The sequence below is a fragment of the Anomaloglossus baeobatrachus genome, chromosome 1 (assembly GCF_048569485.1).
Source record: "Anomaloglossus baeobatrachus isolate aAnoBae1 chromosome 1, aAnoBae1.hap1, whole genome shotgun sequence".
NCBI classification, from domain to species: Eukaryota; Metazoa; Chordata; class Amphibia; order Anura; family Aromobatidae; genus Anomaloglossus; species Anomaloglossus baeobatrachus.
The window spans coordinates 510394981-510421410 of NC_134353.1; the positions used below are offsets into that span (position 1 = coordinate 510394981).

Below are 26430 nucleotides of genomic sequence, written 5' to 3' on the forward strand. Positions count from 1 at the left end.
ACCAGCAGCTTCCTGCACATTTCCTGTACATTCTGCCAGTTGACCTCAGTTTTCCTGGAGATATTGCATTGAGCCGTAAATTTTACAGGCCAGCTTCCTTGCACCTGTTGTCAAATAACCACGAATTTCCTGACTGTGGAACTGTAAACGTTACTTCCTCATTATCGTGGTTATGCTTAAGATCTGTTGAACCCCTTCACGACCGGCCGATTTTTCGCTTTCCGTTTTTTTTTTTCCGCCATTCTTTTTCTAAGACGTAACTTTTTTATTTTTCAGTCAATATGGTCATGTGAGGGCTCATTTTTTGCGGAACAAGCTGTACTTTTAAATGAAACCCTCAGTTTTACCATATAGTGTACTGGAAAACGGCAAATAAATTCCAAATGCAGAAAAATTTAAAAAAAGTGCAATAGCTCTATGGTTTTTGAGATATTTTATTCACTGTGTTCACTATATGGTAAAACTGATGTGTGGGTGTGATGCCTCAGGTCAGTGCGAGTTCGTAGACACCAAACATGTATAAGCTTACTTTTAAATAAGGGGTTAAAAAAAAATCGGAAGTTTGTCCGAAAAAAGTGGCGCATGTTTTACGCCATATTCCGTGACCCGTAGCGTTCTCATTTTTTGGGATCTATGGCTCAGTGACGGCTTATATTTTGCGTCTCGAGCTGACGTTTTTAACGGTACCATTTTTGCGCAGATGCTACGTTTTGATCGCCTCTTATTGCATTTTGCGCAAAAGTTGTGGCGACAAAAAAACGTTGTTTTGGCATTTGGAATTTTTTTGCCACAACGCCGTATACTGATCAGATTAATTGATTTTATATTTTGATAGATCGGGCGTTTCTGAACGCGGCGATACCAAATGTGTGTATATTTTTTATTTTTTTAACCCTTTAATTTTCAATGGGGCGAATGGGGGGTGATTTGAACTTTTAGGTTTTTTTGTTTTTTTTTAAAACTTTTTTTTTTTATTTTACTAGTCCCCCTAGGGGGCTATTGCAATCAGCAATCCGATCGCTCTGCAGTATCTGCTGATCACAGCTACAAGGCTGTAAAAAGCAGATACGCTCTCTTTCTCTTTTGCTGTGCCGCTGGCACAGCGAAAGTGAAAGCAAGTCATGTGTAGTACAGGAGTCATCACATGACCCTGTGCTACCATGACAACTATCAGGAGTCACGTGATCGCGTCACGTGACTTCCGGTATCGGGCGGTAAGTAAAATTTTACCGCGATCGCACTTATAATGGCGCTGTCACATATTGACAGCGCCATATAAGGGGTTAAACGGCACGAGCAGATAACGATTCTGCTCGTGCCTAGTAGGCACACATCTCAGCTGTGAAAATCAGCTGAGATGTGTGCCGATCGCAGCATGATGCTGCCGGAAGACCGCGGGCAGTAAGGTTATGACCGCAGGGTCGTAATTTTACGGCCCGCGGTCGTGAAGGGGTTAACACGTATTCTTTGGTCATAGTGAAATAAGTTTAACCAGAGGACATCTCTCTCTGATACTGAATTATTTATTGGATCAAATAATATCTGGGATCACTATCTTTTGATTATGATCCCTATCTAATCACACTCTTTCTTTCAGTCATATCAAATTGGCATCACACACCCGTTGTAATGGAATCAGAGATTCCTGCAGTCGGTGTACCTGCCATTTCCACTAGGAGAGTAAGTAGACCCTCAAGTATACCAGTTTTACGCAGGTCAACACGTATTAACTTTGGCTGTCCACCACTTAGAAACAGAGAATAAAATGTAGAAAGTGGAATATGTAAATATTTGAATAGGTAGATAGTATTAATGTATAAAAGGTGTGAAGGAAGCTGGCATAATACTGTATAGGGGCCAGGAAGGTGACTCCAGGGCCAAGAGGCTACAGTGATTATGACTGATATGGAACCTCACCACACTTAGAACTGTTAAACTAAAGCACGCGTAACTGTTGATATATTGTTTTGTTTGTTGATGCACTTTAAGCGAAGACTGAGCCACAAGACTGGGTGTGGCAAAAGTTTCTTTAACAGCTTACAGCCAATGGACTAATGCTGTATGAGCTGGTGACCTATCTTATTCAATTTCTGTAGTTTTTATTTTTAAGACTCTGTGTTAAAAAAAAAATAAAGTAAATAAAAACCAACATGTTACGGTTAAATTATAAGAAAATGTTTAGCTTGACCCAAACCTTTTTGCCACACTCGGGGATGAGTGTGATTAACTAAGGGGGTATGTGGCGCTCCTGTGGTTAGGCACTACAGGGGAATACAGCACCTTAACAGCAAGGTGCAGTGCTCTTTGGTTACAGGTGAAAGAGAGAAGAAATGCAGAGTCTTATATTAGATTGAGTAACATTGACTCAGCAGCCCCTACCTTCATATTCCTGGGACTGTTTATATAGTAGGTCCATAAGGGGGTGGAGCCTAGCTGAGCGTAAGACGCAACGTGATTGACAGGATGACTGAGTGACAGTTAGTCAGTTAACAGTCAGTCAGTAAGGAGTGACAAGAAGAGACAAGAGTAAATTGATGACTGAAAGAAGGGCTAGAAATAACATAGGGCCGACGTCCTGAGCGAGGGTACCCCAAAAGAAAAGACACAGGAAAAGGGGTAACCCAGACGGAAAGGGGACACTTTAGGTCTGGCGAGAGCCGGTTGAAGAGTTCAGATCGACACCGGTATAGTGGAACTGAGGAGGTTTGTCAGGTTTATCCCCAAACCATTGACTGTTAACCTGGGATCCTAAATTAGAGGAGTCCCGGTACCTATCAAGAGTCTGACTACTAACCCCAAGCCGAGTTCACGACGCTGTTGCGGGATAGATAAAGAAATCGTGCAGCATCAGACCCCTGGGAAAACCAGTGACGAGACTAACGAGTGGGTTAAAGAGGGAGTCACAGAGCCCTCAGAGCAGGGACCGAGAAAGAGACATAGAAAGGTTACCTCACAGAGAGACTCTGTCATTAAATCTCCTCCGAAATTTGTGACCATTGGCCTTCTGGTAACCGAACTGTTTCTGCTGTGTACTGTGCAAAACAAACCAGATGCCAGTAAAAAGGACTTGTTTAAGCTGATGTGGACTCGGTGTGTAGTCTCTCCGCCATTCGACAGGACCCTGCAACGTCAGAGAAGAAGGCAGCCATCACCGCTCGGTCGCTTCCCTCCTGGTCAGCGACCTGCCGCCCTGAGGTAAAATAGCTCCACCTGTGGGGAGCTGAGAGATCTTAAGCTGCCGTCACCATTGCCTCAGAGGTCGGCTGCGGGCAGCGCTGGTGTATCCTGCTTACCAGACACCACAGGTGGCGTCACATATATCCCCAAAATCATCCCTGTACCCCATTCCACAGCCACAGTGTGAGCGCCCAGGGCACGAAGCCGGGACCGACCACCTGTGATAACCCCATCGAGAGTAAAGTATCCGCAGTCCTGGCACCAGAGTACCCCCCTATCGAAAACCCTGATGGTCAACTCATAGCCATAGCCTTCCCTTAGTATATACTGTGACCTTATCGGATTGGTTGTACAAGGTTGCTTCTCTTATTGGATGAATTTCAAGCTATATTCAAATATCCAGAGACAAGGGTGAGACAGGTAAATTACATCACATCTAGCAATTCACTTAGGGTACCGTCACACTTTAGCGACGCTCCAGCGATCCCACCATCGATCTGACCTGGTCAGGATCGCTGGTGCGTCGCTACATGGTCGCTGGTGAGCTGTCAATCAGGCAGATCTCACCAGCGACTAGTGACCAGCCCCCAGCGACGCGTGGAAGCGATGCTGTGCTTGGTAAGGTAAATATCGGGTAACCAAGCGCTTGGTTACCCGATATTTACCTTGGTTACCAGCACACACCGCTTAGCGCTGGCTCCCTGCACTCGTAGCCAGAGTACACATCGGGTTAATAAGCAAATCGCTTTGCTTATTTACCCGATGTGTACTCCGGCTATGTGTGCAGGGAGTCGGCACCGGCAGCCTGAGAGCGGCGGACGATAGTAACCAAGGAAAATATCGGGTAACCAAGCAACGCACTTTGCTTGGTTACCCGATATTTACCTTGGTTACAGCTTACTGCAGGCTGCCAGAAGCCGGCTCCCTGCACATTCAGATTGTTGCTCTCTTGCTGTCAAACACAGCGATGTGTGCTTCACAGCGGGAGAGCAACGTCCAAAAAATGAACCAGAGCAGTGTGTAATGAGCAGCGATTTCACAGCAGGGGCCAGAACGCTGCTCAGTGTCACACACAGCGAGATCGCTAATGAGGTCACTGGTGCGTCACAAAAACCGTGACTCAGCAGCGATCTCGCTATGTGAGAAGTACCCTTTAAGGTACCGTCACACTAAGCGATGCTTCAGCGATCCCACCAGCAACCTGACCTGGCAGGGATCGCTGGAGCATCGCTACATGGGTTGCTGGTAAGCTGTCAAACAGGCAGATCTCACCAGCAACCAGTGACCAGCCCCCAGCCAGCAGTGACGCGTGGAAGCGATGCTGCGCTTGGTAACTAAGGTAAATATCAGGTAACCAACCCGATATTTACCTTGGTTACCAGTGCACACCGCTTAGCGCTGGCTCCCTGCACTCCTAGCCACAGTACACATCGGGTTAATTACCCGATGTGTAGTCTGGCTATGTGTGCAGGGAGCCGGCACTGACAGCGTGAGAGCGGCGGACGCTGGTAACGAAGGTAAATATCGGGTAACCAAGGAAAGGGCTTCTTGGTTACCCGATATTTACATTGGTTACCAGCGTCCACAGAAGCCGGCTCCCTGCTCACTGCATTCAGTTGTTGATCTCTTGCTGTCACACACAGCGATGTGTGCTTCACAGCAGGAGAGCAACAACTAAAAAATGGTCCAGGACATTCAGAAACAACCAGCGACCTTACAGCAGGGGCCAGGTTGTTGCTGGATGTCACACACAGCAACATCGCTAGCAACATCGCTGTTGCGTCACAAAAGTTGTGCCTCAGCAGCGATGTTGCTAGCGACGTTGCTTAGTGAGACATGGCCTTTTAGTAATACAATGGGAAGTTCGCATAATTGAGTTATCTGGGTGTCTGGCCTTCAGTGGCCAAAACAATTACATGAGTCAACAAGAGTCTTGTATAAACAATGAGGGCTTATCCCCCGTCTATAAACAAACTGTCTTCATGTCTGGCTGAATGTTAAGAAAGTTAACCCATGCTAAGCATTGACAGAGTCCAGGTAGTCACAACACCTACACAAATATGGCCTTCATCGAAGTCATAAAAAGAAAACCTCTCCTGCATCCTCACCATAAAAGACAGAGTCAGAAGTCTGAAATCGAACATCTAAACAAGCCTGATGCATTTTGGAAACAAGTTCTGCGGACTGATGAGGTTAAAATAGAACTCTTTGGCCACAATGATCAAAGGCATGTATGGAGAAAAAGGGCACAGAATTTCAGGAAAAGTGCATATTGCCAACCATTAAGCATGGGGGTGGATCAATCATGCTTTGGGATTGTGTTGCAGCCAATGGCACGGGGAACATTTCACAGGTAAAGGGACAAATGGATTTAATGAAATTTCCACAAATTCTTGATGCAAACATAACACCACCTATAAAAAAAAATGCTGAAATTGAAAAGAGGATGGTATCTACAAATGGATAATGATCCTAGACACGTCAAAATCTACAATAGACTACCTCAAAAGGTGCAAGATGAAGGTTTTACAATGGCTCTCCCAGTCCACTGGTCTGAACATCATTGAAAATTTGTGGCTAGATCTTAAAAGAGCAGTGCATGCAAGACGACCCAGGATTCTCACAGAACTGGAAGACTTTTCCATGGAAGAATGTAGGAAAATCCCTCAAACAAGAATTAAAAGACTCTTGGCTTGCTACAAAAAGTGTTTACAAGCTGTGATATGTGCCACAGGGTTTCTACTAGGTACTAACCATGCAGGGTGCCAAAACGTTTGCATTGGTCCATTTTCCTTAGGCTAGGTTCACATTTCCGTTGTTTTGCATCAGTCACATGCGTTGCTTGACGCATGTGACTGATGCGTTGTACGACGGATGACAAAGAACATAAATCGTTGTCGGACTCCGTTGTGTGTGGGGGGCGGAGCCGAGCGGGGCCGTGGCGCTGAGGACGTCAGTGCCGCAGGGACTGCAGGGCTCGGGACAAGTGTGTGTTTGAGTGTGTGTGTGTGTGTGTGAGTGTGTACACATGCGGAGTGCGGGAGGGGGCAGAGCCGAGTGGGGAAGTGTCGGCCTCCTTGCACACATATCTAGGGTAAATATCGGGTAACTAAAGCAAAGCACTTTTTGCTTGGTTACCCGATATTTATCTTGGATACCAGCGTACACCGCTTAGCGCTGGCTCCCTGAACACGTAACCACTGTAAATATCGGGTAACTAACCAAAGCGCATTGCTTGGTTACCCGATGTGTATCCTGGTTACGTGTGCAGGGAGCCAGAGAGAGCATGCACAGCAAAATCCTACGGATTGCGCTGCTCAAAAAAGTTACAGGCTGCGTTGTTTCCGCCCAGCAGTCAGTTAAAAAACGTCTGACCGCGACACAGCGGATGCAACGCTGCATCATCAGTCGCAATCCGTCACTAATAGAAGTCTATGGGGAAAAACTGGATTCCTGCAAAATATTTTGCAGGATACCATAATTTCCTCAAGGCGACGGATTGTGACTGATGCAAAACAACGGAAGTGTGAACCTAGCCTTATTTGTTAATGTAAAAATGTAAAGGATGAAAAAAAAAATGTTTTTCTTTGCCTAAAATACAAAGGAAATGTTTGGGGAGGAAGGGCTGCAGGCATTGGAGGCTCTGGAGAGGAGTGGCTGTGGGGAGGAGCAGCTGTGCGGAGGAGGAGAGACAAAGGGGAGTATGGGCTGTGGGGAGTAGGGGCTGTAGAAAGGAGTGACTGTGGGCAGTAGGGGCTATGAGGATGATTGACTATGCGGAGGAGCTGCTGTGAAGAGGAGGGTCACTGGGGAGGGGAGGCTGTGTGGAGGATTGGCTTTGAGGAAGAGAGGCTGTGAGGAGGAGGGGCCATGGGGAGGAAAGGCTGTAGAGAGGAGGGGCTGTTAGGAAGGAGTGGCTGTGAAGAAAGGCTGTAGAAAGGAGTGGTTGTGGCGAGGAGAGGCTGTAGAGAGGAGTCTGTGGGGAGGAGTAGCTGTGAGGGGGAGAGGTTGTAGGGAAGAGCAGCTGTGCGGAAGAGAGCTGGAGAGAGGATTGGCTGTGAGGAATAGGGACTGTAAGGAAGAAAGGCTGTAGGAGTATTGGCTGTGGGGAAGAGAGGCGAGGCTGTGGTGAGGAGGGGCTGTATGGGAGTGGGGCTGTGGTGAGGAGAGGCTGTAGAGAGGATTGGCTGTGGGGAAGAGAGGCGAGGCTGTGGTGAGGAGGGGCTGTATGGGAGTGGGGCTGTGGTGAGGAGAGGCTGTAGAGAGGATTGGCTGTGAGGAGTAGGGACTGTAAGGAAGAAAGGCTGTAGGAGGATTGGCTGTGGGGAAGAGAGGCGAGGCTGTGGTGAGGAGGGGCTGTATGGGAGTGGGGCTGTGGTGAGGAGAGGCTGTAGTGAGGATTGGCTGTGGGGAAGAGAGGCGAGGCTGTGGTGAGGAGGGGCTGTATGGGAGTGGGGCTGTGGTGAGGAGAGGCTGTAGGAGGATTGGCTGTGGGGAAGAGAGGCGAGGCTGTGGTGAGGAGGGACTGTATGGGAGTGGGGCTGTGGTGAGGAGAGGCTGTAGGAGGATTGGCTGTGGGGAAGAGAGGCGAGGCTGTGGTGAGGAGGGGCTGTATGGGAGTGGGGCTGTGGTGAGGAGAGGCTGTAGTGAGGATTGGCTGTGGGGAAGAGAGGCGAGGCTGTGGTGAGGAGGGGCTGTATGGGAGTGGGGCTGTGGTGAGGAGAGGCTGTAGGAGGATTGGCTGTGGGGAAGAGAGGCGAGGCTGTGGTGAGGAGGGACTGTATGGGAGTGGGGCTGTGGTGAGGAGAGGCTGTAGGAGGATTGGCTGTGGGGAAGAGAGGCGAGGCTGTGGTGAGGAGGGGCTGTATGGGAGTGGGGCTGTGGTGAGGAGAGGCTGTAGTGAGGATTGGCTGTGGGGAAGAGAGGCGAGGCTGTGGTGAGGAGGGGCTGTATGGGAGTGGGGCTGTGGTGAGGAGAGGCTTGGCTGTGAGGAGTAGGGACTGTAGGAAAGAAAGGCTGTGGAGAAGAGAGGCTGTGCGGAGGAGGAACTGTAGGGACGAGCTGCGGCACGGAAGGAATGGGATGAACGTTCGTTGGGAGGAGCTCACAGGGGCCTCCTCCATTCTTCACCGTTCTGTCACGCACGGACCTGTGCGGTGGGCGTGGCTACAGTGTAACCGGAAAAAGCGCTTCTCACAACATCCGGGTCACGTGGTGACGCTGCCCACAGCTCTTTGTGAGTATACTGTACATGGCTGCGGTGATGGGGGCTCCCGTGCAGGGTGACCGCTCCGGGGGTCTCTGGCTATGGAGTCTCCTTTATTGCTGTAGTCCCTCACACCATAATGGCACACACAGGTGGCAGTGCTGGGGCCACAACCCTGCTTTCTAGCGTGTGCTGGGCTCTGCTTCTTCTGCCCCCTCCGCTGTCTGCTGTGTCCCTCGTTACAACATACGGCTTATTTAGCAGTGTTACATAGAGAACAATGAGAGCCACAAGCACAAAGGATATATATATATATATATATATATATATATATAAATAACGTTTTCTACCGTGATGTTATCTATAGCTTTTGCTGCAAAATCTGATAGCTGGGGGAAAAAACATCATAAACATGGCAAAACATGGTTTTTATGCAGCATTTTTTTGCCAAGAGAAACTATTGATGGTATGCACATTACATGAGATAATCAAGGTCCTCAGATGCATCAGTAATGGCACTGATCATGGCAGAGCGCCCATCTTTTATGGAATTTTCGACGTAACTTTATAACCTCATATCAGTTGTCATTTTTACTACAGGGGCCTAAAGGCTGCTTTACATGTTACGATTCTGCATACGATATCGTATGCGATCGTAACCGCCCTCATCGTATGTGCGGCACGTTCAATTTTGTTGAATGTGCCGCACAAACAATTAACCCCCATTACACGTACTTACCCGTCCATACGGCCTCGATGTGGGCGGCAAAGATCCACTTCCTGGAGGGGGAGGGACGTTCGGCGTCACATAGACTTCACGCGGCAGCCGGCCAATAGAAGCGGAGGGGCTGAGCGGGACGTAAACATCCTGCCCACCTCCTTCCTTCCGCATTACGGTCCGGGAGACGCAGGACGCAGGTAAGATCTGTTCATCGTTCCCGGGGCGTCACACACTGCGATGTGTGCTACCCCGGGTACGATGAACAATCTGATGTTCAATTCATGAGGTATGAACGACGTGCGTGCGATGAACGTTTTACCGTTCAATCGCACGTAGCTGTTACATGCTACAATGTAACTTACGGTGCCGGATGTGCGTCACTTACGACGTGACCCCGCCGACATATTGTAAGATACATTGCAGTGTGTAAAGCGGGCTTTACACTGACGCAAAGCCTAAGCATTATTAAACTGTTCACCATTGGCAATTCACATCACAATAGACTCAAACTGCACTTCTTACCAAGTAGCACATAATTGTTATGGCATCCCTTAGACACCATAAGAAATAGATTACATGGTTTTTTTTTTTTAGGTGTGCTATGCAATCCTGGGGTCCAAGCAATGATCTTCTAACTAAAATGTCATAATAGGGTCAGATGTGGGAAATTATACTGTGGGGGCGTCATCATACTGTGTGGGGGACTGTGGGAGACATTATACTGAAGGGGAGCTGTGGGGGCCATCATACTTTATAGGAGTCTGTGGGTGACCTTATACTCTGGGTGCATCATAATCAGGGCCGGCCTTAGCCTGAATGGTGCCCTATGCAAAACTGCCCTTTGGTGCCCCCGAATAGATATGATAGACAGACAAGAGAGAGACAGATATTGCACACTATACAGGACACACACATGTTATACATAACACATACAAACAGCACATAATACATTACAGATGACACACAGCATGTTATACTCACATAGTCACTTCCTGGGCTCCAGGATGTAAGTGGGGCTTTAGTAGCATCTCCGGCAGTGATGCTGCCCCTCCCCCCTCTCTCTGGTAGAGACAGAGGAGAGAGGACAGAGACGAGAGCAGGTAAGGATGCCCCCTGCTGGAGCTAGTGCAGGGAGCAGACACTATGCAAAGCCGAGAGGAGGGGAAGGGCGCTCACAGTTGGAGCCTGTGCAGGGAGCAGACACTATGCAGAGCCGAGAGGAGGGGGGGCGCCCCCTGCTGGAGCCTGTGCAGGGAGCAGACAGTAGCAGAGCTGAGAGGAGGGGGGTGCCCCCTGCTGGAGCCTGTGCAGGGAGCAGACACTGCAGATCCGAGAGGAGGGGGGTGCCCCCTGCTGGAGCCTATGCAGGGAGCAGACAGTAGCAGAGAGGAGGGGGTGCGCCCCCTGCTGGAGCCTGTACAGGGAGCAGACACTATGCAGAGCCGAGAGGAGGGGTGCGCCCCCTGCTGGAGCCTGTGCAGGGAGCAGACAGTAGCAGAGGTGAGGGGGGGGCGCTCCTTGCTGTACACTGTGCAGCGTGGGAGGAGACCGGACACAGGGCACAGAGAAGGGGGGGCGCTCCCTGCTGGAGCCTGTGCACCGGAGCAGCAAAATGAAAGTAAACAGCTGCTCCCTAGGCGCCCCCCTCTGCTGCCGGCACCCTGAGCAACCGCACCGCTCGCACATAGGTAAAGCCGGCTATGATCATAATATATGGTGGGCTTTGAAGAACATCATACTGTATGGTAGATTGTGGGGGGGGCATCATTCTGTATAGGGGACTGTGGAGACCATCATACTGAATTGGAGACTGTGTGGGGGGGGTTCATACTGTGTAGAAGGTGCTGTGAGGGACACCATAGTGTGTGGGGGCCACCATACTGTATATGGATCAGTGGTGGACATTATACTGTATATAGGGGCTGTGGTGGACAACTGAAATTGTTATATGCCATACTTCTGGTCTAAAACGGTTTATGAATGAATCCAAAAGTGGCAAGCCTTAGCACCAGTGGTGGACGTGTTGCCTGTGCAGCCAGTTCATTTGCACAAGGGCCAAGACGGTGAGGGGGCTAGGCTGCGCAGGCGCACTATACTACTTTGATCTGCCCTGCTGCGGGCCCTGCTATACTGCCTGTGTCGTGGCACTGACCTCAGAGGTTCACCTGAGTTCATTCTCATCACATGGCTCTGTCAGCAGGCAGTCATGCTATCTATTCTTTCTATTTTTTTTATCTGTCCCTCAATTTATGTATTCTAGCTATCTATCCTATCATATTTTATTTCTCCTTTAAAAATGCACTGTCCAAAACTCAGCCTAAATGCAGTGAAAACGCATGGGTTTTTACCGCATTTTTTTGTCAAACGCAGTGTTTACCTTTGCAAGAGTCTGCCAGAGGGTGCATTTTTGTTGTCAAACCAGAACACAGCGTGCGGACATAGCCTTAGGGGCACTTTGCACACTACGACATCGCAAGCCGATGCTTACGATGCCGAGCGCGATAGTCCCCGCCCCCGTCGCAGCTGCGATATCATGGTGATAGCTGCCGTAGCGAACATTATCGCTACGGCTGCTTCACATGCACTCACCTGCCCTGCGACGTCGCTCTGGCCAGTGAACCGCCTCCTTATTAAGGGGGCGGGTCGTGCGGCGTCATAGCGACGTCACACGGCAGGCGGCCAATAGAAGCGGAGGGGCGGAGCTGAGCGGGACGTAAACATCCTGCCCACCTCCGTCCTTCCGCATAGCCGGCGTGAGCCGCAGGGCACAGGTAAAGTGATATTCCTCGCTCCTGTGGCTTCACACACAGCGATGTGTGCTGCCGCAGGAACGAGGAACAACATCGTAACATCGGTCCTTCCGAAATTATGGAAATGACTGACGCTACACCGATGATACGATTACGACGATTTTGCGCTCCTTAATCGTATCAAAAAGGATTTACACACTACGATATCGACTGCGACGCCGGATGTGCGTCACTTATGATTTGACCCCACCGACATCGCAGCTGTGATGTCGTAGTGTGCAAAGTGCCTCTAAAGGCCCTGTCACAAACAGAGATAAATCTGCGGCAGATCTGTTTTTGCAGTGAAATTGTGGACAATCAGTGCCAGGTTTGTGGCTGTGTACAAAAGGAACAATATGTCCATGATTTCACTGCAAGCACAGATCTGCCAAAAATGTATCTCTGTGTGTGACGGGGCCTTTAGGGTCCCTCCAAATCATTGGAGGCTGTCTGAACTCTGAACAGAAGCAGAGCGCATGTGAAAGGGATGGTAGGCTCATCGTCAGCAGATTCAGACAGGACAAGAAAAGAGGGTTCAGGGTACAGTCCTCTCCATTCTGTGTTCTATATCTTCCTCCCTCTATAACTGCTTATAGCTCCCTTGTTATGAAGGCACTTGCTGCTTCCAGAGATTGTATGAGATCAGCATTAGTAAGTATATGTATTAGGCTAGGTTCATACTACTGTATTTTCAGTCCAAGTGTGATCCAACAATAGATAAAGTTGAATTCAGACCAATGTTAGTCTATGGGGACTTGCATATGTACGATTCAGACAAAGGGGGAAAAAAAAAATATTGCATGTCTCAATTTGATCCGGATCGCACTTGACAATTCAAGTCAGTGAGTGCATGCAAAACATCAGAGAGTTTGATCAGTGTCATTTGCATAAATGACTTGCATCTCTCGGTGCATGAGCCCTGTGTGTGTGTGTGTGTGTGTGTGTGTGTATATAGTTGTATAAGTGTGTGTGTGTATATATATATATATATATATATATATATATATATATATATATATATATATATATATATATACCATCAATGCAGAAGAACCATACAACCCCTTTAAATAAGGGAGCTGCGCTCCTCCCTCTGTTCAGTGGTCCTGTCCAAATCCTCTGCAAAACGGGATTTTGACGTATGCGCTGACAAGGCCTCTGACTATAATGATGCAGACAGTCACCATGTGCTCTGTCGTGCACCATTTTCGTGAGTATACGCCTATTAGAGTTGGACACCCAGACACAGTAGACCGCTTCCAGAAAGTGTCTACCCCCGAAAATGGTGCACGACAGAGCACATGGCGACTGTCTGCATCATTATAGTCAGTGGCCCTGTCCAGGGCCGGCGCCAGCACCCGGCAAACCCGGTCAAATGCCGGGGCCCTGAGCTGCCGGGGGGCCCACTCGCGGTGGCAGGAGTGGCGCACCGCTACTCAGGGTGCCCCGGTGGCTGCGCTGTCACCGCCCCCCGCCGAGGATCGAGCTTTCAATTGCATCGGCATCGCAGGTGCCGATACAATTGAGAGCAATGATGAGAGAGTGAGCGGCGCTCTCTCTCTTATCATTCTCCCCGCTGTGACTGTCAGCGTTCTTCTGACAGCTCTGCAGCGAGCGCGGTGACGTCATCACTGCGCGCCTGCTGAGAGGTCAGCGAGCGACAGCAATGGACGATGCGCCGAGGAGACCGGATCAGCGGGGGAACGAGGAGACGTGAGCCGCCCCTCTACTGACACTGGGCTCCCCTGACTCACAGGCCGGCCACTACACAGCAGCACTAGTACACATAGGGGCCCGGCAGCCGCTCTGAAGAGCCCGGCTGCCGGGCCCCTATGTGTAGTGCCGCTGTGTAGTGGCCGGCCTGTGAGTCAGGGGAGCCCAGTGTCAGTAGAGGGGCCCCTGACCTGGAGAGGCCACCAGCCGTGTCTGAGCTGCAGGAGTGCTCCTGACCTGCACAGCAGACGGAATCTCCATCCTGCAGGACCTGCGATGATGTCACGCCCATGTGACTGTGTGGGAGGAGACACAGGATGCCGGGCAGAAAGCAAGATACTGAATCCTGAAGGAGATAATGGACACATGATGACTGGTAATAAGAAAAGAGGGGACATGAGGGTGAGGGGGGCTGCAGGGTGAGTGGCATATGAGGGCTGCAGACTGACAGAAGGATGTGAAGGGGTGCACAGTGTTTGAGAGGGGTAAGTTGGGGTACAGGCAGGGTGAGATATGTGGGCAGGGTGTGTGTGATATGGGGGTGTAGTGTGTGTGATATGGGGGGGTGCAGGCTGTATGGGGAGCAGGGTATGTGACATATGGGGGTGTAGTGTGTGAGATCTGGGGGGGTGCAGGCTGTATGGGGAGCAGTGTGTGGGGGAAATGGGGGGTGCAGGCTGTATGGGGAGCAGTGTGTGTGTGTGATATGGGGGGTGCAGGGTGTGAGAGATATGGGGGTGTAGTGTGTGTGATATGGGGGTGTAGTGTGTGTGATATGGGGGTGCAGACTGTATGGGAAGCAGGGTGTGTGTGATATGGGGGTGCAGGGTGTGTGACATTTGGGGGCAGGGGCGTAACTACCGCAGTCGCAGGGGTCGGAAGGAGAAGAGAGGTACTTGTTTTTTTATTTTGCTGGCTGCATGACACATGGAGGCCTGGGGGTGCTGGCTGCATGATACATGGAGGTCTATGGGACTGCATAATAAACATGAAGGACACCTTATACATGGACTAGGGGTGCATTATACATGGAGGAGTATGGGGCTGCATAATACAAAATGATGATTTATGGCGCTACATTATAATACATATAGCACTATGGGGGCTACATTATAATAAATGGAGAAATATGGAAGCTACCTTACACATGGTCACACATGGGTGTGCGTTATAAAACATGGAGGACTGTGGTGCAGTATAATATATGGAGTACTATGGGGTGAATTATAATACATGGAGAACTATGGGGGTGCATTATAATATATGACGGGTTATGTGGGACCCTTTATATTATATGGAAGGCTATGTGGGGGCCATTATAGTATTTGGAGATCTATATACAAGGAGGACAAAGATACAAGTATGGGATGGGAATGTTTTGTGCTGAGGGAAAAAGGCTCTTTCCCTCAGCACCCAGCTTTCCCATGCTCTGCTATACATCTCTCAGCACCCAGCTTTACTCTGTTATGGGAAAGCTGGGTGCTGAGGGAAAGATGGATATCAGAACATGGGAAAGCTGGGTACTGATAGAGGGATTTCAGATCATGGGAAACCTGGGTGCTGAGGGTAAGAGCCAAGTGTCAGCATCATTATCCTGTACCCCGAGTGTCAGTGTCATTATCCCGCACCCTAAGTGTCGGTGTACGTGGAGGGGGGCCCCGGTCCAAATTTTGCACCAGGGCCCATCAAACTCTAGTTACGCCACTGAGTATTAATCACTGTATTCTACATGAGGGTGCCTACTGCTATCTGGCTCTGCACTGTGCTATATACAGGCTATGCTATATACAAGCTGTATGCTACATGAGAGTGCCTAATGCTATCTGGCTCTGCACTGTGCTGTCTGGGTCTGCACTGTACTATATAGGTCTGTGTACTACATGAGGATACCTAATGCTATCTGGCTCTGCACTGTGTTATATAGGTGCTGTGTACTACATGAGGGTGCCTAATGCTATCTGGCTCTGCACTGTGGTATTTAGGTGCTGTGTACTACATGAGGGTGCCTATTGCTATCTGGGTCTGCATTGTGCTATATGTGTGCTGTATACTACATGAAGGTGCCTAATGCTATCTGGGTCTGCATTGTGCTATATGGGGGCTGCATAGTGCATATGGGGGCTACATAATACTATATGGAGGACAATGGGGGCTTCATAACACAATATGGGGCTGCATACTACTATACCCCCAGAGTTGTATGTCCCCTCCACCCAGGTGCTGTATGTCCCCCCCCACCCCAGAGCTGTATACACCCAGAGCTGCATGTCAACCCCCCACCTCACAGCTGTCCCCCCCACCTCAGTCACTGCCCTCCTCTAGAGCTGTATACCCCTTTCCTCAGTAATATGTATTCCCCCCAGTATTGTTTGTCCCCAGCCTCTCTTGTGATGTATATACAGCAGTGTTAGTGTGCCCTATGTGCGGCCATGTCTGTTAGACAAGCCGGGAAGTGAATGAGGCTGTTGCCGGCTTCCCAATATTAGAAATATATATACAGGATAAATATATAAAAATAATGTGTGTGTGTATGTATGATGTGTATCTATGTATGTCAGTGTATTTGACTGTGTCTAGATTTATGACTATTTATGTGTTTTTGTGAATTTCTCTTTAAATAAGTATGTGTACGTATGCCTGTATGTGTATGTATCTGTGCATGTCTATGTGTGGATGGGGCCCACTGAGACTCTTTCGCCCAGGGCCCACAAAAACCTGGAGCCGGCCCTGGCCCTGTCAGCGCATACATCAGAATCCCGTTTTGCGGGGGATTAGGACAGGACCACTGAACAGAAAAAGGAACGTAGAGTGAAAGCTCCCTTATTTAAAGGGGTTGTATGGTTATTCTGTTTTGATGGTTTATCCTTAATATAGGTCAGCATTACCTGATCGGTGGAGGTGCACAATACCTACAAGCAAGCAAAGTTACAACACTATTACTATAATCTTTGTTCTGTTTTCTCTGTCCTATTCTTCAATCTAGATCGATGAAGGTCTCGTTTTACACTAGAATGCAATATAATTATTTCAGTGGATTGCATCTCCAATAAAAAGTTTTGTTTATTTGTATCTACTGTGCCTAATTGTAAAATGCTGCGGAATATGTTGGCGTTATTTAAATAAAATTATGTACCCTGGAGTGTCAAGTTCGTTATAAAGACTATGTTAAGGATAAGCCAACAATAATAAAAAAAAACAAAACTGACAACCCCTTTAAATGACCTGCCCTATTGTGACAGGTTACGTATTAAGAAAACAAAAAACCATATTCACAGTTCCAGTATGCTTTACCATATATAAGACCTATAAAAGAGCACTGAAACTCATATTCAAACAATAATTTTTATTATTGACAATTATAAAATATTACAAGGGATATCATTGGGGAAGAAGGAAAAATTGGGAAGAGAAGAAGGAGCAGCGTATCAAATTCTGTTATGTTCACCCAGTGATTGTATACAGAATATATATAATAATACAGTACATGGATTGGAAAATAAAATTCATGACATGGGCAACAATACTGTGTATTAAATCAGTTATCAGTATGCATTAATTGCCTACAACATATCAAGAAATGATTAGTACACAGATTTAAATAGTCCCTCATACGATTTGAAACGAGGTGCCGATGTAGCTACAATACCACTATCCTCACTACCAGGAGTACGGTAAGCAAGGTATAAATATAAAGTGCCTAGTGCTCTCTATTAGACCTCAAATGTCTGTAGGACAAAAACAGTTCATCACTGGATCATTCTATTTCCAAAGGTTGGGCTACAGTTAATGGCAACTAACTCATAGGGATAACACAAATTCCAAATACCATGTGACTGTGTAAGGGAATTCCCCTCTACATAAGTTCACCACATAAGTTTGACAAGCAAAGCACTCATGTATCCTGTATTATAGACCGCGCTGGTGCCTGTAGATGGCAGACAACACTAGTATAAAAAGTATAAATAATAATAATAATATATGCAATGCCCCACCAGTACAGTACTTTATGATCCGTACTGATGGTTGGGGATGAGCAGCCTACTACTGAATGTTCCATACTTTAAGGATATATTACCGCATGCCTTAGCCCCTGGTGGGGCATTGCATATATTATTATTATTATTTATACTTTTTATACTAGTGTTGTCTGCCATCTACAGGCACCAGCGCGGTCTATAATACAGGATACATGAGTGCTTTGCTTGTCAAACTTATGTGGTGAACTTATGTAGAGGGGAATTCCCTTACACAGTCACATGGTATTTGGAATTTGTGTTATCCCTATGAGTTAGTTGCCATTAACTGTAGCCCAACCTTTGGAAATAGAATGATCCAGTGATGAACTGTTTTTGTCCTACAGACATTTGAGGTCTAATAGAGAGCACTAGGCACTTTATATTTATACCTTGCTTACCGTACTCCTGGTAGTGAGGATAGTGGTATTGTAGCTACATCGGCACCTCGTTTCAAATCGTATGAGGGACTATTTAAATCTGTGTACTAATCATTTCTTGATATGTTGTAGGCAATTAATGCATACTGATAACTGATTTAATACACAGTATTGTTGCCCATGTCATGAATTTTATTTTCCAATCCATGTACTGTATTATTATATATATTCTGTATACAATCACTGGGTGAACATAACAGAATTTGATACGCTGCTCCTTCTTCTCTTCCCAATTTTTCCTTCTTCCCCAATGATATCCCTTGTAATATTTTATAATTGTCAATAATAAAAATTATTGTTTGAATATGAGGTTACGTATTAAGGTGAATTCTGCATGTATTCCCATTGGCTACTATGCATATAGATCCACACTATATCAGACTGCATGTCTGAGAATTCATCAAGTTAACAATTGCTCCATCTGTAAATATGGATGTATATTATCACATCTGTAAGTTTGGTATTGACAGAACTCTCACTGTCCTCCCCTGCTTTGACCAATGAATTTGAACCCTGAGAACTGCCTTTTACCTACCATCATACTTGGATCTTCTTTTGATTAGTCGGCTTGGTGCGAAATCACGTGTTTAATGCTGGAGTTTACAGGAGTATTGTAATGACAGGCATGGGAGTCTTCGGGAGGCCCCCTGCTGTTATGGCAACTCATCGGTGCCCTGTGATCACGCCGATGGGCATGTGAACTGTCGCCCCCTCCTGCTGCCACATGTTAAATGCCACTGTCAGAGATTTGACAGCGGCATTTAACCAGTTACGAGCTGTGGGCAGAGCGCCAATATACCAGGGGCTGTTAAAAGCACATGATGGCTGATTAAATCACCAATCGTGCAGGGAAAGATGCGGGGTAGGCATGTCAGCCTGCACCAAAGTTGTTAGAGGCAGATCCCAGTTATATAACAGAGCCAACATCTGCCTGTATACAATGGGCTTTACTCCTGAGCCCACTCCTTACAGCCTGACTTGGTCCATGATGTACATATCTGTTGTTCAACATACGGCACCCCAACCAATTATCTATTTGCTGGTCTAGCAGGAGCCAGATACCATGCAGTGCATGGAGTGGTACAGCACATCTCCGTATGTTGTATAGTGGTAATGTTTAAAGATTAGCAAACCTGAGGTTTGGTGTTCGTACCGAACACAGACTTTTCCCAAAAAACAGAGTTCAGGTGCTTTATATATGCAAACCACTCTCCTGAGCATCGCTGTGCTTGGCCCAGTGCAAGCTGTTTGCAGTGTTTGAACGGCTCACAATGGGGGTAAAATAAGTGTTATCGGATGTAGTGTGTACAAAAATATAATAAACCCTGCCCCCAGAAGTGTTTACGACTGGCTGCATGTGGGCGGAGACCTGAACTGCCAATCAGTGACTTCCATTGGGGTTTCGGGTCAAGTCGAAGTCCAAAACCAAACTTTCCCTAAAGTCTGGTTAACTCACTGAACTTCCACGGATCTGCTCATCTCTAGTCGTATTTCAGAGCTGCAGTTTAGTTGACATTTAATTCAGTAGGAGCTGAGCTGCAGTACCTGGGAACGACCACTGTGCTTTGTATGGAGCCATGTTGTTCCATGTATGTACACTGTGTACATTCGGGCACTGTGGGGGTGGTGTCGAAACGACTCGGAACCCCGCAGATCTGATGTTGATTACCTATTTTTTTGATAGGTCATCAATATCTGGTGGACACAAGAAAAATAGCTCTGCATGAACATGTGCACACCGAGAATAAAGACAAAAAGTTTACATATTTAATATCAAAAACATTTTATGGCAATAAATGGCAGCCACAAACAATGATAAAAACATTCAAAATAGCAACCAACCCCCACACCCTAAGTGGATAAAGTCCACAATAGAGTAACTGCCCCAATAAGCAATGCAATTGTATAGAAAGGAACCTGTAGTAATCAAGAATAACAAACTACAATAGCCTGAACACAAAACCTGGAGGACAAGAGTAAAATAAATGGCCAGGATATAAAAGCCACCTTAACCAAATTATGCACATAATAGTAAACACAACTATTGCATATAAAGAGCTCCTGTGCATGATAGGTGTACTAATCAAAAGCAGAAATCCACCAAGAGGACTCGATGGATATGTAATATGGTGTGGTAGAGAGCAACAAGACAAATAATAAATTATAACCCCAAGGCCAGATAATACTGAGCCCGGGGCAGCACACACAGGCTAAGTAATAAGAACCTGGTAGCTCCATGAAAGGAAATTGAGAGGCACAAGAGGCTATAGGAAGACCCAAGTAGACCTGGGGGTGGAGGTAGAGAGAACATTACTCGTGTCGCCACGCACAGCGGCTTCGTCAGGGGTGAGACTAGTGGACAACCCCTTAGCAATTCTGTAGCGTGACTCTAAAATCGCATTTCTTTATCGCTCCTAATTGGGAGACCCAGACGATTGGGTGTATAGCTACTGCCTCCGGAGGCCACACAAAGCACTACACTTAAAAGTGTAAGGCCCCTCCCCTTCTGCCTATACACCCCCCGTGGGATCACGGGCTCCTCAGTTTTCATGCTTTGTGCGAAGGAGGTCAGACATCCACGCATAGCTCCACTGTTTAGTCAGCAGCAGCTGCTGACTATGTCGGATGGAAGAAAAGAGGGCCCATATAGGGCCCCCAGCATGCTCCCTTCTCACCCCACTTTTGTCGGCGGTGTTTGTTAAGGTTGAGGTACCCATTGCGGGTATGGAGGCTGGAGCCCACATGCTGCATCCTTCCCCATCCCCCTTAGGGCTCTGGGTGAAGTGGGAATTTACCGGTCTCCAGGCACTTAGACCGTGCTCCATCCACAGCCCCTGAAAGGAACTGTTGCATATGGAGCTGAGTATCGTCAGGGACAGGACCCTGCTTCATCAAGGTACTCTGTGTCCCCACACAGACGCAGGCACACTGCAGCATTGCTGGGTGTGTTAGTGCGCCGGGGACAACAGCGCGCACGCTTGTGCCACTGCTCACTACAGCTCTGCTGAAGGAGTATATGTATTTGGAACTTGCATCTTGACTTTGCAACTAATGATGTTCTAGTGTCTGATTGTGAGCTTCAACCTTCTGTGACAGTCACTGACAGTCGCTAATGTTTCCAAATGTGTTGGATTTTGTGTCACCGCTAGCAAATTGGACATGCTTCACTTGCCATAAACTTCAGTACAAGTCACATCCTACTGCAACTTTTCTGTGACTGGTCCATTTTTAATTCTTACAGCAAAATCACAGCTCCAAATTAGTGACATGACTGCAAGTCAGAGAAATGTTACACAAATGTCTTTGGTTGCGTGACTTGGCTGAAAAATGCTGTCTCACGACACGTCACCATTAGAGTTGAGCGGACTGGCAATAATCCGGGTCCGGTGGATCAGCTGCGGGTTGACAAAGACGTCCGGATCCGACCCGGAATCTGGGCCCATATATGTCAATGGGGAGCGGGAGAGTGAGTGAGAGATTATATATATATATATATATATATATATACACACAGTCAGGGCCAGAAATATTTGGACAGTGACACAAGTTTTGTTATTTTAGCGGTTTACAAAAACATGTTCAGAAATACAATTATATATATATAATATGGGCTGAAAGTGCACACTCCCAGCTGCAATATGAGAGTTTTCACATCCAAATCGGAGAAAGGGTTTAGGAATCAGCTCTGTAATGCATAGCCTCTTCTTTTTCAAGGGACCAAAAGTAATTGGACAAGGGACTCTAAGGGCTGCAATTAACTCTGAAGGCATCTCCCTCGTTAACCTGTAATCAATGAAGTACTTAAAAGGTCTGGGGTTTATTACAGGTGTGTGGTTTTGCATTTGGAAGCTGTTGCTGTGACCAGACAACATGCGGTCTAAGGAACTCTCAATTGAGGTGAAGCAGAACATCCTGAGGCTGAAAAAAAAGAAAAAATCCATCAGAGAGATAGCAGACATGCTTGGAGTAGCAAAATCAACAGTCGGGTACATTGTGAGAAAAAAGGAATTGACTGGTGAGCTTGGGAACTCAAAAAGGCCTGGGCGTCCACGGATGACAACAGTGGTGGATGATCGCCGCATACTTTCTTTGGTGAAGAAGAACCCGTTCACAACATCAACTGAAGTCCAGAACACTCTCAGTGAAGTAGGTGTATCTGTCTCTAAGTCAACAGTAAAGAGAAGACTCCATGAAAGTAAATACAAAGGGTTCACATCTAGATGCAAACCATTCATCAATTCCAAAAATAGACAGGCCAGAGTTAAATTTGCTGAAAAACACCTCATGAAGCCAGCTCAGTTCTGGAAAATATTCTATGGACAGATGAGACAAAGATCAACCTGTACCAGAATGATGGGAAGAAAAAAGTTTGGAGAAGAAAGGGAACGGCACATGATCCAAGGCACACCACATCCTCTGTAAAACATGGTGGAGGCAACGTGATGGCATGGGCATGCATGGCTTTCAATGGCACTGGGTCACTTGTGTTTATTGATGACATAACAGCAGACAAGAGTAGCCGGATGAATTCTGAAGTGTACCGGGATATACTTTCAGCCCAGATTCAGCCAAATGCCGCAAAGTTGATCGGACGGCGCTTCATAGTACAGATGGACAATGACCCCAAGCATACAGCCAAAGCTACCCAGGAGTTCATGAGTGCAAAAAAGTGGAACATTCTGCAATGGCCAAGTCAATCACCAGATCTTAACCCAATTGAGCATGCATTTCACTTGCTCAAATCCAGACTTAAGACGGAAAGACCCACAAACAAGCAAGACCTAAAGGCTGCGGCTGTAAAGGCCTGGCAAAGCATTAAGGCCCCTTTCACACGTCAGTGATTCTGGTACGTTTGTGCTTTTTTTTAAACGTACCAGAATCACTGACATACGCAGACCCATTATAATGAATGGGTCTGCTCACACGTCAGTGATTTTTCACTGCACGTGTCTCCGTGCGGCGTCCCCGCGTGTGCGTGATTGCTGCACGGAGACATGTCCATTTTTTTCTGGCATCACTGATGTTCCACGGACCACGCAGTGGTGTGGTCCGTGAAACATGTGCCAGAAAAAAACGTGCATTTAAAATAATAAACATTTTAACTCACCCGGCGTCCAGCGATGTCCTCTGCAGCCCGACCTCCCTGCTGCTTCTAAGCCGGCTGATTACTGTCGCGCATATTCATTATGCGCGACACAGCCGACCCGGAAGCAGCTGCTGCGGGGGTCACCGCCGGCCGGATGCTGCGTCGCGGGAGCGATCAGCACCATGGACAGCGGGAGCGGGCGCAGGTGAGATGATTTCTAAGTGCAATCACGGGCCACGGAGAACGGAGCCCGGATTGCACTTAGACAACCCACGTGTGCCGTGATTCACGGCACACGCAGGGACATGTGCGTGTTTTACACGCCAGTGAAAAACGTCACTGTTTTTCACTGACGTGTGAAATGGGCCTAAGAAGGAGGAAACCCAGCGTTTGGTGATGTCCATGGGTTCCAGACTTAAGGCAGTGATTGCCTCCAAAGGATTCGCAACACAATATTGAAAATAAAAAAAATTTGTTTGGGTTTGGTTTATTTGTCCAATTACTTTTGACCTCCTAAAATGTGGAGTGTTTGTAAAGAAATGTGTACAATTCCTACAATTTCTATCAGATATTTTTGTTCAAACCTTCAAATTAAACGTTACAATCTGCACTTGAATTCTGTTGTAGAGGTTTCATTTCAAATCCAATGTGGTATATATATATATATATATATATATATATATATATATATATATATATATATATATATATATATTATATATAATTTTTATTTGCCGGATCGTGCACCCGGAATCCCGAGTCCGGGTCGGACTCTGTTCTGCCGCTCAAACCGCGCGGATCCGGATTTTGCCAGTCCGGGTCCGCTCAACACTAGTCACCATGTAGCCCCAGCCTAAATGTTGCAACCATTGTATTCCCCGTAAATTAACACATTTTGATACATCTTGTTCCATAATTGTTATAGAAATAGAGGAATATATTATATCAGCAATGTCAGGACCGTTATCAGATCTACATTAGTGAATTATTGTGTGGTCCATGGAATGGTGTAAGCTTCTTTTCTCTGCTAAATACTTAAATACTCTTATTTTGGTCTTCTTTTATAGCCGCCACTTCCTGGTTCTTTGCTCCCAGCTGTGGTCTTGGATGGTAAACTCTTGATTTGGCATAAGGATACTGTGCCCATCAGGATGGACTCTGAACCAGTGACAGACTCTAAGCTCGATGAAGAGAAGACATTGCCAGCTGCTGTTCGGGCAAGGATAGAGCGAAATAGGCAAAGGGCATTGATGCTAAGACAAGCCAGACTAGCCAGCCGACCGTACCCTACTGGTGAAGGTGAAAATAATGTGAATACTCGTTTCCACTTCTATCTTTCTTTTTGTCATTATTTGGTATTTTATCTTTATTGAATGGGAGCTCTTTGGCAGGAGCAGCCAGTAAACAGAGAGGTGGTCCTCTGATCTGTATACTGTTCAGATTTAGCCAAAGCCAGTGTTAATGACAACTTATTGAAAGGGGTGCTGGTTTGCAGACCCCCACTAATCTGATAGTGATGACTATCATAGTAGTGGACAATGCCATTAAATTTATTTGCTAAGATAGTGTTTATTCTACCGGCTATACATTTCTCTAGCAGATTAGGGTCATCAAAACTGATGACAGGTTCTACTTAACCATTATGATTTTAATATGATTACATAGAATTTGAATACAATACTATGTGAAAAAAATATCAAATGCATTGTCATTAGAGTTGAGCGAGTCCCTAACTATTTGTACTCGCTATACTCGTAATGAGTACTGTCTAATACTGGTGTATTTGTTCCGAATAGTGTGTGCAATGCAAGTCAATGGAGAATACTCGCAATGTAAAGAGTAACCCGAATTCCGCACTATTCACTACTTGCACGAATAGTACAGCATTCTGGTTACTAGTTACTTTTCGAGTATTTGCCACTGACTTGCATTGCACACGCTATTTGGAATGAATACGCGAGTATTAGACAGTACTCATTATGAGTATAGCGAGTATGAATACTTAGGTACTCACTCAACTATAATTGTCATGCCATCCTATATGGATAAATTAGGGTAAAGCATATATGTTAGAAAACTGCTTCTCACAATACTAGTTTTCATAATACATTTAATTTTTTGGGTAAATGGCTGAAACGAGTATAAATAATTACCACCACTATATCACTTGTTACTTCCTACCATGCATACAGATCTTACCAGGATACCATTAAATTAACTAAAACAAATTAGCAATATGGAAAATAGTGTTAATTGGTAATAAGCGTATTATCACTTTTACTGTACACAGCTCCTTTGCAAACATATTTTTTACCCCTTAGTTCTAAATTATGTACAATTGTTACAGCATTTGTGGAGACGGCCCAGGAGCTGAACTCCTCTGTGTGCAGCAGATGCCGGCAAGATACAGAACACTTGTGTCTAATAGGGGATTCCGGAGCGGAGTTACAAATGCTGCTGTTAACCATTTAGCTGCTGCTCTCAATCTCGGACAGTGGTGTTTGAATGGAGCCGTTGCATCTCAATCACGGCACACTGATGGGCTTCCATGACAGCCATGAGACTGCTCATCTGTTGTCTTGCTTTATGATTATCATTCATGCAAGTAATATGGACTCAACCAAGATTTTCTCTTTACGAAATCACTTAAATCTCTCTAATTTATCCTTAGGGATTTTTGCTGTGAAGGCTCCTCCAAAGATCGTAGATTCAGGTGGAGGATTCTTTATAGAAGAGGAAAACATAGAAGAGAAAACTGTGGAAAATGTTGTTCATCAGCCAGGTAAGATAATGAAATATTCCAAGCTGTCAAAGACCACATTCACACATTGGGGAGTCAGGGTCCTGGTATTGCTTGTTATCTGTGGTTTGGCAGCAGGTCTACAGACCCAAACTTCACTGAATCATAAGTGGGTGTGTGAGGCTGTCAAGGTCAGGTCAGAAGAGAAACACATGCATTACAGTCTGCAAGAAATGGATGTGCGAATCTGGCCTAAACATATCTTACCTGTAGAATTCATTAAACAAAAATAACTTTCTTTGTCGCTCCTTATTGGGAGACCCAGACAATTGGGTGTATAGCTATGCCTCCGGAGGCCACACAAAGTATTACACTAAAAGTGTAAAGCCCCTCCCCTTCAGCCTATACACCCCCCGTGCTGCCACGGGCTCATCAGTTTTTATGCTTTGTGCGAAGGAGGTCAGACATGCACGCATAGCTCCACAGCTTAGTCAGCAGCAGCTGCTGACTATGTCGGATGGAAGAAAAGAGGGCCCATAACAGGG

At 46.6% G+C, this 26430-nt stretch overlaps 1 protein-coding gene across 1 annotated transcript in view; it reads left to right on the plus strand.

The window, feature by feature from the left end:
- The first annotated feature begins 8101 nt into the window (after positions 1–8101).
- Positions 8102–26430, plus strand: part of XPA (XPA, DNA damage recognition and repair factor) — a 77224-nt gene continuing 58895 nt past the window's right edge. The window contains exons 1-3 of the mRNA XM_075316090.1: positions 8102–8413; positions 24213–24444; positions 25817–25927. Coding sequence (XP_075172205.1) covers positions 24297–24444; positions 25817–25927 — 259 coding nt within the window. The 5' untranslated portion in view covers positions 8102–8413; positions 24213–24296. The remainder of the gene's footprint in view (positions 8414–24212; positions 24445–25816; positions 25928–26430) is intronic.